This window comes from Salvelinus alpinus, chromosome 24, assembly GCF_045679555.1.
Source record: "Salvelinus alpinus chromosome 24, SLU_Salpinus.1, whole genome shotgun sequence".
Classification (NCBI taxonomy): domain Eukaryota; kingdom Metazoa; phylum Chordata; class Actinopteri; order Salmoniformes; family Salmonidae; genus Salvelinus; species Salvelinus alpinus.
In genome coordinates, this window is record NC_092109.1 from 48,413,786 (window position 1) to 48,432,185 (window position 18,400).

The window sequence follows — 18,400 nt, forward strand, 5'->3', positions numbered from 1 at the left end:
CCATGTGGCCCCGCCCTAGTTCATATCCCACCAGTTATATGACATGTCGGCCATCTGGCCCCGCCCTAGTTCATATCCCACCAGTTATATGACATGTCGGCCATCTGGCCCCGCCCTAGTTCATATCCCACCAGTTATATGACATGTCGTCCATCTGGCCCCGCCCTAGTTCATATCCCACCAGTTATATGACATGTCGGCCATCTGGCCCCGCCCTAGTTCATATCCCACCAGTTATATGACATGTCGGCCATCTGGCCCCGCTCTAGTTCATATCCCACCAGTTATATGACATGTCGGCCATCTGGCCCCGCCCTAGTTCATATCCCACCAGTTATATGACATGTCGTCCATGTGGCCCCGCCCTAGTTCATATCCCACCAGTTATATGACATGTCGGCCATCTGGCCCCGCCCTAGTTCATATCCCACCAGTTATATGACATGTCGGCCATCTGGCCCCGCCCTAGTTCATATCCCACCAGTTATATGACATGTCGGCCATCTGGCCCCGCCCTAGTTCATATCCCACCAGTTATATGACATGTCGGCCATCTGGCCCCGCCCTAGTTCATATCCCACCAGTTATATGACATGTCGGCCATCTGGCCCCGCCCTAGTTCATATCCCACCAGTTATATGACATGTCGGCCATCTGGCCCCGCCCTAGTTCATATCCCACCAGTTATATGACATGTCGGCCATGTGGCCCCGCCCTAGTTCATATCCCACCAGTTACACACACATCTTATCTAACCAGGTGCACACCCCTTTAACCCCTATTGCGTGTCTGTGTTTCCCAGGTAACGGTCAGTACTCTGGATAGACGGAACCATAAGTTGATATTTAAGGTTCATCTGATGGAACTGGACGAGAGAGTTTTACTGGACTTCAGACTATCCAAGGTAGGGGATACGGACGTGTGTGTGTAATACAACTGTGAATGTACTCAGTTGACTATATCTGCCCATCTTTGCAGTATCCTGCATCACTTCATGGATACTGATGGTGTGTGTGTTACAGGGCGATGGTCTGGAGTTTAAGCGTCTCTTCCTGAAGATCAAACAGAAGCTAAGTGACATCATCAGCACCCAGAGAATACCACTTCCTGTCACATGATCAGCTGCCATCTACGTCATGGAACACACACCAGAAGATATCAGGCGGTGTGCGGTGTTTTACTATCCTCATGCGTACCGGAAATCCCCAAAAGTCCCCACCAGGAGAGTAAAACAAGGAAAATTCTCCTTTCCCAGGTCCCCATGAGGATATACCATTTTAAGCTAAGGTAAAATGATTTTGAATTAAATAGATTTCAGGTCCCCACAAGGATAGTAACACATATGGTGTGTGTGTGTGTAGTTGCAGTAGCTGCCACAGCTGGGACCATAAACAGAAAATTATCCTCACCGACCATACTAATCACTTATCACAGGCATTCTGCTGAAATGATTCAAATGATTCATTATGATAAGTAGCCTTTACTAGAGAAATGTCAATTTTGAAATGAAAGAGGTGTGCTAATAGTCAATGGGACAATTGATAACTACTACCATCAAACTAGTAGTAGTTTAAAGGAGAATTTAAAACAAATGGTGGAGCACAATGTTATAAACGTATCTGTACTCTATTATTATCACATCAATTCAGGAAATGTCTCTCGGTATAGGTCTGTCTCTCTCGATATAGGTCTGTCTCTCTCGGTATAGGTCTCTGTCTGTCTCGTGTTGGTGTGTAACCCTTATTGTGTATCAAATAAAATAAGTTGTGATAAGAACTGTACTTTATTTCAACCTGGAAGGCAGAACAGACAGGTGCTTAGGCTGCATTCACACCATCTCCTATATTTGTAAATACCAGCATATGACTTGGAAAAATACACTTGCACGCCCTTCCAACTGGTAATTACTAGTGGGAAACTCGTCTATCATCTCTGAGCTTCGACTTCTCCCACATGCTGAACTCTGACATCACATACTAAGGAAATTACCTTGATTACACATTTTTGGAAGTTAAATGCAATAGCATAACATTATTTATGAAAAATGATCTATTAGTATGGTATTTGAACACTATAATGTTTTTGAGCATGATAGCTGTACTTTTTATACAAATTGTATTTGCTGAGTTTCCCACTTGTTATGAACGCAGCATTATCCAGTATGTATGGATGTGTGTGATCTTCAGCCCGTTGCCATGACTGTGATGGTGACGTTGACAGGTTCGTTGTCCTCAGCGGGTAGAGGAGGTGAGACGGGGGAGGCTGCCCTAGGAGAGGACATGGATGGACCTAGAGAAGAGATGATTCATTTATCATAGAACTGATTGGATTTATTAACATGTTAAAGATCCAGTATATAACTTTTTGGGTGACGTGACCAAAATTCATATAGAAATGTGAGTTATAGATCTGTCATTCTCATTGTAAGCAAGTCTTAGAAGAGGTAGATCTGTTCTATGTGCTCAATATGCTTTTCTTAAATTTGGTTTTGTCTTAGTTTGTGTTTTGTACACCAGCTTCAAACAATATTTTAGGTTATTGAAAAGATATTTCACAGCGGTTTGGGTATACAATGATATGCTCTGGATTAGAGCATCTGCTAAATGGCTACAATGTAAATATTCTACACTTGTTTTGTCTCAAACTGAAATTAGACAAACAGAATTGTGGCAACCAATCACGGAGCGATTACTACTTTAATGACATGGGCCTGGTGGGAGATTACGTCTCATTATGTTAATGAGACATTAGGGTACCTGGGATAGGGGAGGGGCACTGTTCTGTAGCTCCTCCTTCTCCGTCAACTCCTCCCATCACCTCATCATCAGGGAGGTTGATGTTCTCCCTGGACCGGCTGTGCTGCCTACACACACACACATTATACACACATTTTATATATATATATATACACACACACATATTATGCACACATTATGTATATATACACATACTATATACAAATGATACCGACATTATATATATATATATATATACACACGTATTATATACACATATATATTTATAAACTCAGCAAAAAAATAAACGACCCTGTCTGTCAAAGATCATTTGTAAAAATCCAAATAACTTCACAGATCTTCATTGTAAAGGGTTTAAACACTTCCCCATGCTTGTTCAATGAGCCATAAACAATTAGTGAACATGCACCTGTGGAACGGTCGTTAAGACACTAACAGCTTACAGACGGTAGGCAATTAAGGTCACAGTTATGAAAACTTAGGACACTAAAGAGGCCTTTCAACTGACTGAAAAACACCAAAAGAAAGATGCCCAGGGTCCCTGCTCATCTGCGTGAATGTGCCTTAGGAATGCTGCAAGGAGGCATGAGGACAGCAGATGTGGCCAGGGCAATAAATTGCAACATCTGTACTGTGAGACGCCTAAGACAGCGCTACAGGGAGACAGGGCGGACAGCTGATCGTCATCGCAGTGTCAGACCACGTGTAACAACACCTGCACAGAATCGGTACATCCGAACATCACACCTGCGGGACAGGAACAGGATGGCAACAACAACTGCCCCAGTTACACCAGGAACGCACAATTCCTCCAGTGCTCAGACTGTCCGCAATAGGCTGAGAGAGGCTGGACTGAGGGCTTGTAGGCCTGTTGTAAGGCAGGTCCTCACCAGACATCACCGGCAACAACGTCCCCAATGGGCACAAACCCACCGTCGTTGGACCAGACAGGACTGGCAAAAAGTGCTCCTCACTGACAAGTCGCGGTTTTGTCTCACCAGGGGTGATGGGCAGATTCGTGTTTATCGTCGAAGTAATGAGCGTTACACCGAGGCCTGTACTCTGGAGCGGAATCGATTTGGAGGTGGAGGGTCCGTCATGGTCTGGGGCGGTGTGTCACAGCATCATCGCACTGAGCTTGTTGTCATTGCAGACCATCTCAATGCTGTGCGTTACAGGGAAGACATCCTCCTCCCTCATGTGGTACCCTTCCTGCAGGCTCATCCTGACATGACCCTCCAGCGTGACAATGCCACCAGCCGTACTGCTCGTTCTGTGCGTGATTTCCTGCAAGACAGTAATGTCCGTGTTCTGCCATGGCCAGCGAAGAGCCCGGATCTCAATCCCATTGAGCACCTCTGGGACCTGTTGGATCGGAGGGTGAGGGCTAGGGCCATTCCTCCCAGAAATGTCCGGGAACTTGCAGATGCCTTGGTGGAAGAGTGGGGTAACATCTCACAGCAAGAACTGGCAAATCTGGTGCAGTCCATGAGGAGGAGATGCACTGCAGTACTTAATGCAGCTGGTGGCCACACCAGATACTGACTGTTACTTTTGATTTTAACCCCCCACCCCCCCTTTGTTCAGGGACACATTTTTCCATTTTTGTTAGTCTCATGTCTGTGGAACTTGTTCAGTTTATGTCTCAGTTGTTGAATCTTGTTATGTTCATACAAATATTTACACATGTTAAGTTTGCTGAAAATAAACGTAGTTGACAGTGAGAGGACGTTTCTTTTTTTGCTGAGTTTATATACACACACATATTATATACACATACACAAATTTTATATATATATATATATATATATATATATATATATACACACAGACACATATACACACATTTTATATATATATATATATATATACACACACACAGTGCATTTGGAAAGTACTGTATTCAGAGCTCTTGACTTTTTCCACATTCTGTTACGTTACAGCCGTATTCTAAAATGTGTTTTTCCTCATCAATCTACACACAATATCCTACAATGACAAAACAAAAACAGATTTTTTGAAATTTTTGCAAATGTACTAAAAATAAGAAACTGATATCACATTTAGTATTCAGATCCTTTTCTCAGTACTTTGTTCTCAGTACTACTATTCTCAGATCTCCCCAGAGATGTTCGTTTGGGTTCAAGTCCGGGCTCTGGCTGTGTCACTCAAGGACATTGAGACTTGTCCCGAAGCCACTCCTGCGTTGTCTTGTCTGTGTGCTTAGGGTCTTTATCCTGTTGGAAGGTGAACCTTCACTCCGCTCTGGAGCAGGTTTTCATCAAGGATCTCTGTACTTTGCTCCGTTCATGTTTCCCTCGATCCTGACTAGTCTCCTAGTCCCTACTGCTGAAAAACATCCCCATAGCATGATGCTGCCACCACCATGCTTCACAGTAGGGATGGTGCCAGGTTTTCTCCAGACGAGACGCTTGGCATTCAGGCCAAAGAGCTCATTATTGGTTTCATCAGACCACATGTTTCTCATGGTCTGAGAGTCCTTTAGGTGCCTTTTGGCAAACTCAAAGCGGGCTGTCAGGTGCTTTTTACTGAGGAGTGGCTTCCGTCTGGCCACTCTACCATAAAGGCCTGATTGGTTGAGTGCTGCAGAGATGGTTGTCCTTCTGGAAGGTTCTCCCATCTCCACAGAGGAACTCTGGAACTCTGTCAGAGAGACTATCAGGTTCTTGGTCACCTCCCTGACCACCTCCCTCCCTCTCCAAATTGCTCAGTTTGGCTGGGCGGCCAGCTCAAAGAAGAGTGTTGGTGGTTCCAAACTTCTTCTTCTTATACACACACACATATTATATACACATTTTATATATATATTTATATATATATATCGCACACACTTTTTCAGTTCTGCCCACACATTTTCTATGGGATTGAGGTCAGGGCTTTGTGATGGCCACTCCAATACCTTGACTTTATTGTCCTTAAGCCATTTTGTTACAACTTTGGAAGTATGCTTGGGTCATTGTTCATTTGGAAGAACCATTTGCGACCAAGCTTTGACTTCCTGACTTATGTCTTGAGATGTTGCTTCAATATATCCACATCATTTTCCTTTCTCATGTCGCCATCTATTTTGTGAGGTGCACCAGTCCTTCCTGCAGCAAAGCACCCCCACAACATGATTCTGCCACCCCCGTGCTTCATGGATGGGATGGTGTTCTTCAGCCTGCAAGCCGCCCCCTTTTTCCTCCAAACATAACAATGGTCATTTTGGCCAAACAGTTCTATTTTTGTTTCATCAGACCAGAGGACATTTCTCCAAAAAGTACGATCTTTGTCCCCATGTGCAATTGCAAACCGTAGTCTGTCTTTTTTATGGAGGTTTTGGAGCAGTGGTTTCTTCCGTGCTGAGCGGCCTTTCAGGTTATGTCGACATAGGACTCGTTTTACTGTGGATATAGATACTTTTGTATACTTCTGTTTCCTCCAGCATCTTCACAAGGTCCTTTGCTGTTATTCTGGGATTGATTTGCACTTTTCGCACCAAAGTTTGTCATCTCTAGGAGACAGAACGCGTCTCCTTCCTGAGCGGTATGATGGCTGCGTGGTCCCATGGTGTTTATACTTGCGTACTATTGTTTGTACAGATGAACATGGAACCTTCAGGTGTTTGGAAATTGCTCCCAAGGATGAACCAAACTTGTGGAAGTCTACATTTCTTTTTTCTGAGGTCTTGGCTGATTTCTTTTGATTTTCCCATGATGTCAAGCAAAGAGAAACTGAGTTTGAAGGTAGGCCTTGAAATACATCCCCAGGTACACCTCCAATAGGCTAATTGACATAATTTGAGTCAATCAGAAGCTTAAAAGCCATGACATCATTTTCTGGAATTTTTCAAGCTGTTTAAAGACACAGTCAACTTAGTGTATGTAAACTTCTGACTCGCTGGAATTGTGATACAGTGAAATAATCTGTAAACAATTGTTGGAAAAAATAACTTGTGTGATGGACAAAGTAGATGTCCTAACCGACTTGCCAAAACTATAGTTTGTTAACAAGACATTTGTGGAGTGTTTCAAAAACGAGTTTTAATGACTCCAACCTAAGTGTATGTAAACTTCCGATTTCAACTGTATATACACACACACACACATACTATATACACATTATACCCACATTTTATATATATATATATATATATATATATATATATATGCACACACCCGTGTTACATACACAAATTATGTATACGCATGTTTTACACATGGCCTGTAGGACTCCATACTCACATTCCAAACAGCATGTCATGGAGTCCTGTTTAGAGACAGGAGAGTTAAGGTCAGATATTAAAACTGTTGTGTCCTGATAACTCCTGGTCAGGGTCAGATTAAACTGTTGTTGTTTCCTGATAACTCCTGGTCAGGGTCAGATTAAACTGTTGTATCCTGATAACTCCTGGTCAGGGTCAGATTAAACTGTTGTATCCTGATAACTCCTGGTCAGGGTCAGATTAAACTGTTGTTGATTCCTGATAACTCCTGGTCAGGGTCATATTAAACTGTTGTGTCCTGATAACTCCTGGTCAGGGTCATATTAAACTGTTGTATCCTGATAACTCCTGGTCAGGGTCAGATTAAACTGTTGTATCCTGATAACTCCTGGTCAGGGTCATATTAAACTGTTGTTGTGTCCTGATAACTCCTGGTCAGGGTCACATTAAACTGTTATATCCTGATAACTCCTGGTCAGGGTCACATTAAACTGTTATATCCTGATAACTCCTGGTCAGGGTCAAACTGGACAGTTTTATCTCAATCTCTTCAGTCAAAGACTCAATCATGGAAACTCCTGAACTGTGTCAGCTTGCTAGTCAGGGTCATAATGTATTTGTATTTATTATGGATCCCCATTAGCTGCTGGCAAGGCAGCAGCTACTCTTCCTGGGATCCAGCAAAACATTACAATACATTCACAAATGTCACTACACAATGTGTGCCCCTGGGGTCAGGGTCATCATACTAGTTATGGTCAGGTTCTTCATGGTAGTTAGGGTCAGGGTCATCATGATAGTCAGGGTCATCATGATAGCTAGGGTCAGGGTCATCATGATAGTTAGGGTCAGGGTCAGCATGCTAGTTAGGGTCAGGGTCATCATGATAGTTAGGGTCAGGGTCATCATACTAGTTAGGGTCAGGTTCTTCATGATAGTTAGGGTCAGGGTCATCATGCTAGTTAGGGTCAGGATCAGCATGCTGGTCAGGGTCATCATGTTAGACAGGGTCAGCATGCTAATTAGGGTTAGAGTTGACGTTAACTGGATGGTTAGAGTTTACATTAACTGATGGTTAGAGTTTACATTATCTGGATGGTTAGAGTTTACATTAACTGATGGTTATGGTTAGAGTTTACATGAACTGGATTGTTAGAGTTAGAGTTTACATTAACTGGATGGTTAGAGTTAGAGTTTACATTAACTGGATGGTTAGAGTTAGAGTTTACATTAACTGATGGTTAGAGTTTACATTAACTGGATTGTTAGAGTTAGAGTTTACCTTAACTGATGGTTAGAGTTAGAGTTTACATGAACTAGATGGTTAGAGTTTACATGAACTGGATGGTTAGAGTTAGAGTTTACATGAACTGGATGGTTAGGGTTAGAGTTTACATTAACTGATGGTTAGAGTTAGAGTTTACAATAACTGATGGTTAGAGTTTACATTAACTGGTTTGTTAGAGTTAGAGTTTACATTAACTGATGGTTAGAGTTAGAGTTTACATTAACTAGATGGTTAGAGTTAGAGTTTACATTAACTGGATGGTTAGAGTTTCCATTAACATTATGGTTAGATTAGAGTTTACATTAACTGGATGGTTAGGGTTAGAGTTTACATTAACTGTATGGGTAGAGTTTACATTAACTGGATGGTTAGGGTTAGAGTTTACATTAACTGGATGGTTAGAGTTTACATTAACTGAATGGTTAGAGTTTACATTAACTGGATGGATAGAGTTTACATGAACTGGATGGTTAGAGTTTCCATTAACTGGATGGTTAGAGTTTACATTATCTGCATGGTTAGGGTTAGAGTTTACAATAATTGGATGGTTATGGTTAGAGTTTACATTTACTGGATGGTTAGAGTTTACATTAATTGGATGGTTAGAGTTAGAGTTTATATTTAAAGGATGGTTAGAGTTTACATTATCTGCATGGTTAGGGTTAGAGTTTACAATAATTGGATGGTTAGGGTTAGAGTTTACGTTAACTGGATGGTTAGATTAGAGTTTACATTAACTTAATGGTTAGAGTTTACATTAACTGGATGGTTAGAGTTTACATTAGCTGGATGGTTAGAGTTTACATTAGCTGGATTGTTAGAGTTTACATTAGCTGGATGGTTAGAGTTTACATTAGCTGGATTGTTAGAGTTTAAATTAACTGGATGGTTAGAGTTTACATTAACTGGATTGTTAGAGTTTACATTAGCTGGATGGTTAGAGTTTACATTAGCTGGATTGTTAGAGTTTCCATTTACTGGATGGTTAGTGTTTAAATTAACTGGATGGTTAGGGTCAGAGTTTACATTAACTGATGGTTAGAGTTGATATTAACTGGATGGTTAGAGTGTACATTAACTGCATGGTTAGAGTTTACATTAACTGGATGGTTAGAGTTTAAATTAACTGCATGGTTAGGGTTAGAGTTTACATTAACTGGATGGTTAGAGTTTACATTAACTGGATGGTTAGAGTTTACATTAACTGGATGGTTAGAGTTAATATTTACTGGATGGTTAGAGTTAGAGTTTACATTAACTGCATGGTTAGAGTTTCCATTAACTGGATGGTTAGAGTTTATATTAACTGGATGGTTAGAGTTTACATTAACTGGATGGTTAGGGTTAGGGTTTACATTTACTGGATGGTTAGGGTTAGAGTTTATATTAAACGGATGGTTAGAGTTTACATTAACTGGATGGTTAGAGTTTATTTTACCTGGATGGTTGGAGTTTACATTAACTGGATGGTTAGAGTTTATTTTACCTGGATGGTTGGAGTTTACATTAACTGGATGGTTAGAGTTTACATTAGCTGGATGGTCAGAGTTTACATTAACTGGATGGTTAGAGTTTAAATTAACTGGATGGTTAGAGTTAGAATCGACATTAAATGGATGGTTAGGGTTAGAGTTTACATTAAATGGATGGTTAGATTTTACATTTACTGGTTGGTTAGGGTTACGTTTACATTAACTGGATGGTTAGAGTATACATTAACAGGAGGGTTAGAGTTTACATTAACTGGATGGTTAGAGTTTCCATTAACTGGATGGTTAGAGTTTCCATTAACTGAATGATTAGGGTTAGAGTTTATTTTAACTTAATGGTTAGAGTTTACATTAACTGGATGGTTAGAGTTTACATTAACTGGATGGTTAGAGTTTCCATTAACTGAATGATTAGGGTTAGAGTTTATTTTAACTTAATGGTTAGAGTTTACATTAACTGGATGGTTAGAGTTTACATTAACTGGATGGTTAGGGTTAGAGTTTACATTAAATTAATGGTTAGAGTTTACATTTACTGGATGGTTAGAGTTTACATTAACTGGATGTTTAGAGTATACATTAACAGGATGGTTAGAGTTAGAGTTTACATTAACTGGATGGTTAGGGTTTATATTAACTGGATGGTTAGGGTTTATATTATCTGCATGGTTAGGTGTAGAGTTTACATTAACTGGATGGTTAGGGTTAGAGTTTACATTACTTGGATGGTTAGAGTTTACATTAACTGAATGGTTATTGTTTACATTCACTGAAGGTTTGGAGTTTACATTAACTGAATGGGTAGAGTTTCCATTAACTGAATGGTTAGAGTTTACATTAACTGGATGGTTAGAGTTTACTTTAACTGGATGGTTAGAGTTTACATTAACTGGATGGTTAGAGTTTATATTATCTGCATGGTGAGGTATAGAGTTTACATGAACTGGATGGTTAGGGTTAGAGTTTACATTAACTGGATGGTTAGAGTTTATATTATCTGCATGGTTAGGTTTAGGGTTTACATTAATTGGATGGTTATGGTTACAGTTTACATTTACTGGATGGTTAGAGTTTACATTAATTGGATGGTTAGGGTTAGAGTTTATATTAAATGGATGGTTAGGGTTAGAGTTTACGTTAAATGGATGGTTAGAGTTTACATTTACTGGATGTTTAGAGTTTACATTAACTGGATGGTTAGAATCGACATTAAATGGATGGTTAGGGTTAGAGTGTACATTAAATAGATGGTTAGATTTTACATTTACTGGTTGGTTAGGGTTACGTTTACATGAACTGGATGGTTAGAGTTTACATTAACTGGATGGTTAGAGTTTACATTTACTGGATGTTAGAGTTTACATTAACTGGATGGTTAGAGTTAGAGTTTATTTTAACTTAATGGTTAGAGTTTACATTAACTGGATGGTTAGGGTTAGAGTTTACATTAACTGAATGGTTAGAGTTTACATTAACTGGATGGTTAGGGTTTATATTAACTGGATGGTTAGGGTTTATATTATCTGCATGGTTAGGTGTAGAGTTTACATTAACTGGATGGTTAGGGTTAGAGTTTACATTACTTGGATGGTTAGAGTTTACATTAACTGAATGGTTATTGTTTACATTCACTGAAGGTTTGGAGTTTACATTAACTGAATGGGTAGAGTTTCCATTAACTGAATGGTTAGAGTTTACATTAACTGGATGGTTAGAGTTTACTTTAACTGGATGGTTAGAGTTTACATTAACTGGATGGTTAGAGTTTATATTATCTGCATGGTGAGGTATAGAGTTTACATGAACTGGATGGTTAGGGTTAGAGTTTACATTAACTGGATGGTTAGAGTTTATATTATCTGCATGGTTAGGTTTAGGGTTTACATTAATTGGATGGTTATGGTTACAGTTTACATTTACTGGATGGTTAGAGTTTACATTAATTGGATGGTTAGGGTTAGAGTTTATATTAAATGGATGGTTAGGGTTAGAGTTTACGTTAAATGGATGGTTAGAGTTTACATTTACTGGATGTTTAGAGTTTACATTAACTGGATGGTTAGAGTTTACATTAACAGGATGGTTAGAGTTTACATTAACTGGATGGTTAGAGTTTACATTAACTGGATGGTTAGAGTTTACATTAACTGATGGTTAGAGTTTACATTATCTGGATGGTTAGAGTTTACATTAACTGATGGTTATGGTTAGAGTTTACATGAACTGATTGTTAGAGTTAGGTTTACATTAACTGGATGGTTAGGTTAGAGTTTACATTAACTGGATGGTTAGAGTTAGAGTTTACATTAACAGGATGGTTAGGGTTAGAGTTTACCTTAACTGATGGTTAGGTTAGAGTTTACATTAACTGAGATGGTTAGAGTTTATCATTAACTGGATGGTTAGAGTTTACATTAACTGGATGGATTACGGGTTAGAGTTTACATTAGTGGTGGTTAGAGTTTACATAACTGATGGTTAGAGTTTACATTAACTGGTGGTTAGAGTTAGAGTTTACATTAACTGGATGGTTAGGGTTAGAGTTTACATTGAAATGGATGGTTAGAGTTTACATTAACTGGATGGTTAGAGTTTACATTAATTGATGGTTAGAGTTAGAGTTTACATTAACTGGATGGTTAGGGTTAGAGTTTACATTAACTGAATGGATAGAGTTTACATTACTGGATCATTAACTGGATGGTTAGAGTTTCCATTAACTGAATGATTAGGGTTAGAGTTTATTTTAACTTAATGGTTAGAGTTTACATTAACTGGATGGTTAGAGTTTACATTAACTGGATGGTTAGGGTTAGAGTTTACATTAAATTAATGGTTAGAGTTTACATTTACTGGATGGTTAGAGTTTACATTAACTGGATGTTTAGAGTATACATTAACAGGATGGTTAGAGTTAGAGTTTACATTAACTGGATGGTTAGGGTTTATATTAACTGGATGGTTAGGGTTTATATTATCTGCATGGTTAGGTGTAGAGTTTACATTAACTGGATGGTTAGGGTTAGAGTTTACATTACTTGGATGGTTAGAGTTTACATTAACTGAATGGTTATTGTTTACATTCACTGAAGGTTTGGAGTTTACATTAACTGAATGGGTAGAGTTTCCATTAACTGAATGGTTAGAGTTTACATTAACTGGATGGTTAGAGTTTACTTTAACTGGATGGTTAGAGTTTACATTAACTGGATGGTTAGAGTTTATATTATCTGCATGGTGAGGTATAGAGTTTACATGAACTGGATGGTTAGGGTTAGAGTTTACATTAACTGGATGGTTAGAGTTTATATTATCTGCATGGTTAGGTTTAGGGTTTACATTAATTGGATGGTTATGGTTACAGTTTACATTTACTGGATGGTTAGAGTTTACATTAATTGGATGGTTAGGGTTAGAGTTTATATTAAATGGATGGTTAGGGTTAGAGTTTACGTTAAATGGATGGTTAGAGTTTACATTTACTGGATGTTTAGAGTTTACATTAACTGGATGGTTAGAATCGACATTAAATGGATGGTTAGGGTTAGAGTGTACATTAAATAGATGGTTAGATTTTACATTTACTGGTTGGTTAGGGTTACGTTTACATGAACTGGATGGTTAGAGTTTACATTAACTGGATGGTTAGAGTTTACATTTACTGGATGTTAGAGTTTACATTAACTGGATGGTTAGAGTTAGAGTTTATTTTAACTTAATGGTTAGAGTTTACATTAACTGGATGGTTAGGGTTAGAGTTTACATTAACTGAATGGTTAGAGTTTACATTAACTGGATGGTTAGGGTTTATATTAACTGGATGGTTAGGGTTTATATTATCTGCATGGTTAGGTGTAGAGTTTACATTAACTGGATGGTTAGGGTTAGAGTTTACATTACTTGGATGGTTAGAGTTTACATTAACTGAATGGTTATTGTTTACATTCACTGAAGGTTTGGAGTTTACATTAACTGAATGGGTAGAGTTTCCATTAACTGAATGGTTAGAGTTTACATTAACTGGATGGTTAGAGTTTACTTTAACTGGATGGTTAGAGTTTACATTAACTGGATGGTTAGAGTTTATATTATCTGCATGGTGAGGTATAGAGTTTACATGAACTGGATGGTTAGGGTTAGAGTTTACATTAACTGGATGGTTAGAGTTTATATTATCTGCATGGTTAGGTTTAGGGTTTACATTAATTGGATGGTTATGGTTACAGTTTACATTTACTGGATGGTTAGAGTTTACATTAATTGGATGGTTAGGGTTAGAGTTTATATTAAATGGATGGTTAGGGTTAGAGTTTACGTTAAATGGATGGTTAGAGTTTACATTTACTGGATGTTTAGAGTTTACATTAACTGGATGGTTAGAGTTTACATTAACAGGATGGTTAGAGTTTACATTAACTGGATGGTTAGAGTTTATTATATCTGCGTGGCTAGGTGTAGAGTTTACATTAACTGGATGGTTAGGGTTAGAGTTTACATTAACTGGATTGTTATTGTTTACATTAACTGATGGTTAGAGTTTACATTAACAGGATGGTTAGGGTTAGAGTTTACTTTCACTGAATGGTTAGAGTTTACATTAACTGAATGGTTAGAGTTTTCATTAACTGGATGGTTAGAGTTTACATTAAATGGATCGTTAGAGTTTAAATTATCTGCATGGTGAGGTTTAGAGTTTACATTAACTGGATGGTTAGGGTTAGAGTTTACATGAAATGGATGGTTAGAGTTTACATTAACTGGATTGTTAGAGTTAGAGTTTACATTAACTGATGGTTAGAGTTTCCATTAACAAGATGGTTAGATTAGAGTTTACATTAACTGGATGGTTAGAGTTTCCATTAACTGGATGGTTAGGGTTAGAGTTTACATTAACTGGATGGTTTGAGTTTACATTAACTGGATGGTTAGAGTTTCCATTAACTGGATGGTTAGGGTTAGAGTTTACATTAACTGGATGGTTTGAGTTTACATTAACTGGATGGTTAGAGTTTACATTAACTGGATGGTTAGAGTTTCCATTAACTGGATGGTTAGGGTTAGAGTTTACATTAACTGGATGGTTTGAGTTTACATTAACTGGATGGTTAGAGTTTACATTAACTGGATGGTTAGAGTTAGAGTTTCCATTAACTGGATGGTTAGGGTTAGAGTTTCCATTAACTGGATGGTTAGAGTTTACATTAACTGGATGGTTAGAGTTTACATTAACTGGATGGTTAGAGTTTACATTAACTGGATGGTTAGAGTTTACATTAACTGGATGGTTAGAGTTTACATTAACTGAATGGTTAGAGTTTACATTAACTGGATGGTTAGAGTTTACATTAACTGGATAGTTAGAGTTTACATGAACTGGATGGTTAGAGTTTACATGAACTGGATGGTTAGAGTTTACATTATCTGCATGGATAGGGTTAGAGTTTACATTAACTGGATGGTTATGGTTAGAGTTTACATTATCTGCATTGTTAGGGTTGGGGTTTACAATAATTGGATGGTTATGGTTAGAGTTTACATTTACTGGATGGTTAGAGTTAGAGTTTATATTAAAAGGATGGTTAGGGTTAGAGTTTACGTTAACTGGATGGTTAGATTAGAGTTTACATTAACGGGTTGATTAGAGTTAGAGTTTCCATTTACTGGATGGTTAGGGTTTACATTAACTGGATGGTTAGGGTCAGAGTTTACATTACCTGCATGGTTAGAGTTTACATTAACTGGATGGTTAGAGTTTAAATTAACTGCATGGTTAGGGTTAGAGTTTACATTAACTGGATGGTTAGAGTTTACATTAACTGAATGGTTAGAGTTAACATTTACTGAATGGTTAGAGTTTATATTAACTGGATGGTTAGAGTTTACATTAACTGGATGGTTAGGGTTAGGGTTTACATTTACTGGATGGTTAGGGTTAGAGTTTATATTAAACGGATGGTTAGAGTTTACATTAACTGGATGGTTATAGAGTTTACATTATCTGTATGGTTAGGTTAGAGTTTCCATTAACTGGATGGTTAGAGTTTATTTTAACTGGATGGTTAGAGTTTACATTAACTGGATGGTTAGAGTTTACATTAACTGGATTGTTAGAGTTTACATTAGCTGGATGGTCAGAGTTTACATTAACTGGATGGTTAGAGTTTAAATTAACTGGATGGTTAGAGTTAGAATCGACATTAAATGGATGGTTAGGGTTAGAGTTTACATTAAATGGATGGTTAGAGTTTACATTTACTGGATGGTTAGAGTTTACATTAATTGGATGGTTAGAGTTAGAGTTTATATTTAATGGATGGTTAGGGTTAGAGTTTACATTAAATGGATGGTTAGATTTTACATTTACTGGTTGGTTAGGGTTACGTTTACATTAACTGGATGGTTAGGGTTAGAGTTTACATTAAATGGATGGTTAGAGTTTACATTAACTGGAGGGTTAGAGTTTCCATTAACTGGATGGTTAGAGTTTCCATTAACTGAATGATTAGGGTTAGAGTTTATTTTAACTTAATGGTTAGAGTTTCCATTAACTGGATGGTTAGAGTTTCCATTAACTGGATGATTAGGGTTAGAGTTTATTTTAACTTAATGGTTAGAGTTTACATTAACTGGATGGTTAGGGTTAGAGTTTACATTAAATGGATGGTTAGAGTTTACATTAACTGGATGGTTGAGGGTTAGAGTTTACATTAACTGGATGGTTAGAGTTTCCATTAACTGGATGGTTAGGGTTAGAGTTTATTTTAACCTAATGGTTAGAGTTTAAATTAACTGGATGGTTAGAGTTTACATTAACTGGATTGTTAGAGTTTACATTAGCTGGATGGTTAGAGTTTACATTAGCTGGATTGTTAGAGTTTAACTGGATGGTTAGAGTTTATATGATCTACATGGTGAGGTATAGAGTTTACATGAACTGGATGGTTAGGGTTAGAGTTTACATTAACTGGATGGTTAGAGTTTATATTATCTGCATGGTTAGGTTTAGGGTTTACATTAATTGGATGGTTATGGTTACAGTTTACATTTACTGGATGGTTAGAGTTTACATTAATTGGATGGTTAGGGTTAGAGTTTATATTAAATGGATGGTTAGGGTTAGAGTTTACGTTAAATGGATGGTTAGAGTTTACATTTACTGGATGTTTAGAGTTTACATTAACTGGATGGTTAGAGTTTACATTAACAGGATGGTTAGAGTTTACATTAACTGGATGGTTAGAGTTTATTATATCTGCGTGGTTAGGTGTAGAGTTTACATTAACTGGATGGTTAGGGTTAGAGTTTACATTAACTGGATTGTTATTGTTTACATTAACTGATGGTTAGAGTTTACATTAACAGGATGGTTAGGGTTAGAGTTAGGTTAGAGTTTCCATTAACTGGATGGTTAGAGTTTATTTTAACTGGATGGTTAGAGTTTACATTAACTGGATGGTTAGAGTTTACATTAACTGGATTGTTAGAGTTTACATTAGCTGGATGGTCAGAGTTTACATTAACTGGATGGTTAGAGTTTAAATTAACTGGATGGTTAGAGTTAGAATCGACATTAAATGGATGGTTAGGGTTAGAGTTTACATTAAATGGATGGTTAGAGTTTACATTTACTGGATGGTTAGAGTTTACATTAATTGGATGGTTAGAGTTAGAGTTTATATTTAATGGATGGTTAGGGTTAGAGTTTACATTAAATGGATGGTTAGATTTTACATTTACTGGTTGGTTAGGGTTACGTTTACATTAACTGGATGGTTAGGGTTAGAGTTTACATTAAATGGATGGTTAGATTTTACATTAACTGGAGGGTTAGAGTTTCCATTAACTGGATGGTTAGAGTTTCCATTAACTGGATGATTAGGGTTAGAGTTTATTTTAACTTAATGGTTAGAGTTTACATTAACTGGATGGTTAGGGTTAGAGTTTACATTAAATGGATGGTTAGAGTTTACATTAACTGGATGGTTGAGGGTTAGAGTTTACATTAACTGGATGGTTAGAGTTTCCATTAACTGGATGGTTAGGGTTAGAGTTTATTTTAACCTAATGGTTAGAGTTTAAATTAACTGGATGGTTAGAGTTTACATTAACTGGATTGTTAGAGTTTACATTAGCTGGATGGTTAGAGTTTACATTAGCTGGATTGTTAAAGTTTAACTGGATGGTTAGAGTTTATATGATCTACATGGTGAGGTATAGAGTTTACATGAACTGGATGGTTAGGGTTAGAGTTTACATTAACTGGATGGTTAGAGTTTATATTATCTGCATGGTTAGGTTTAGGGTTTACATTAATTGGATGGTTATGGTTACAGTTTACATTTACTGGATGGTTAGAGTTTACATTAATTGGATGGTTAGGGTTAGAGTTTATATTAAATGGATGGTTAGGGTTAGAGTTTACGTTAAATGGATGGTTAGAGTTTACATTTACTGGATGTTTAGAGTTTACATTAACTGGATGGTTAGAGTTTACATTAACAGGATGGTTAGAGTTTACATTAACTGGATGGTTAGAGTTTATTATATCTGCGTGGTTAGGTGTAGAGTTTACATTAACTGGATGGTTAGGGTTAGAGTTTACATTAACTGGATTGTTATTGTTTACATTAACTGATGGTTA

At 37.6% G+C, this 18,400-nt stretch overlaps 2 protein-coding genes across 2 annotated transcripts in view; one reads left to right on the forward strand and one right to left on the reverse strand.

Moving 5' to 3' along the window:
• chek1 (checkpoint kinase 1) overlaps positions 1-1,776 on the forward strand; it is a 33,467-nt gene extending 31,691 nt beyond the window's left edge. The window contains exons 12-13 of the mRNA XM_071362950.1: positions 803-904; positions 1,023-1,776. Of these exons, the coding sequence (XP_071219051.1) occupies positions 803-904; positions 1,023-1,118 (198 nt within the window). The 3' untranslated portion in view covers positions 1,119-1,776. The remainder of the gene's footprint in view (positions 1-802; positions 905-1,022) is intronic.
• A 101-nt stretch (positions 1,777-1,877) lies between these two features.
• The window catches only part of LOC139551922 (V-set and immunoglobulin domain-containing protein 10-like 2), a 138,516-nt gene continuing 121,993 nt past the window's right edge, over positions 1,878-18,400 (reverse strand). Inside the window, exons 12-14 of the mRNA XM_071363259.1 lie at positions 7,001-7,025; positions 2,757-2,863; positions 1,878-2,289 (exon numbers count right to left, since the gene is read on the reverse strand). Coding sequence (XP_071219360.1) covers positions 2,183-2,289; positions 2,757-2,863; positions 7,001-7,025 — 239 coding nt within the window. The 3' untranslated portion in view covers positions 1,878-2,182. The remainder of the gene's footprint in view (positions 2,290-2,756; positions 2,864-7,000; positions 7,026-18,400) is intronic.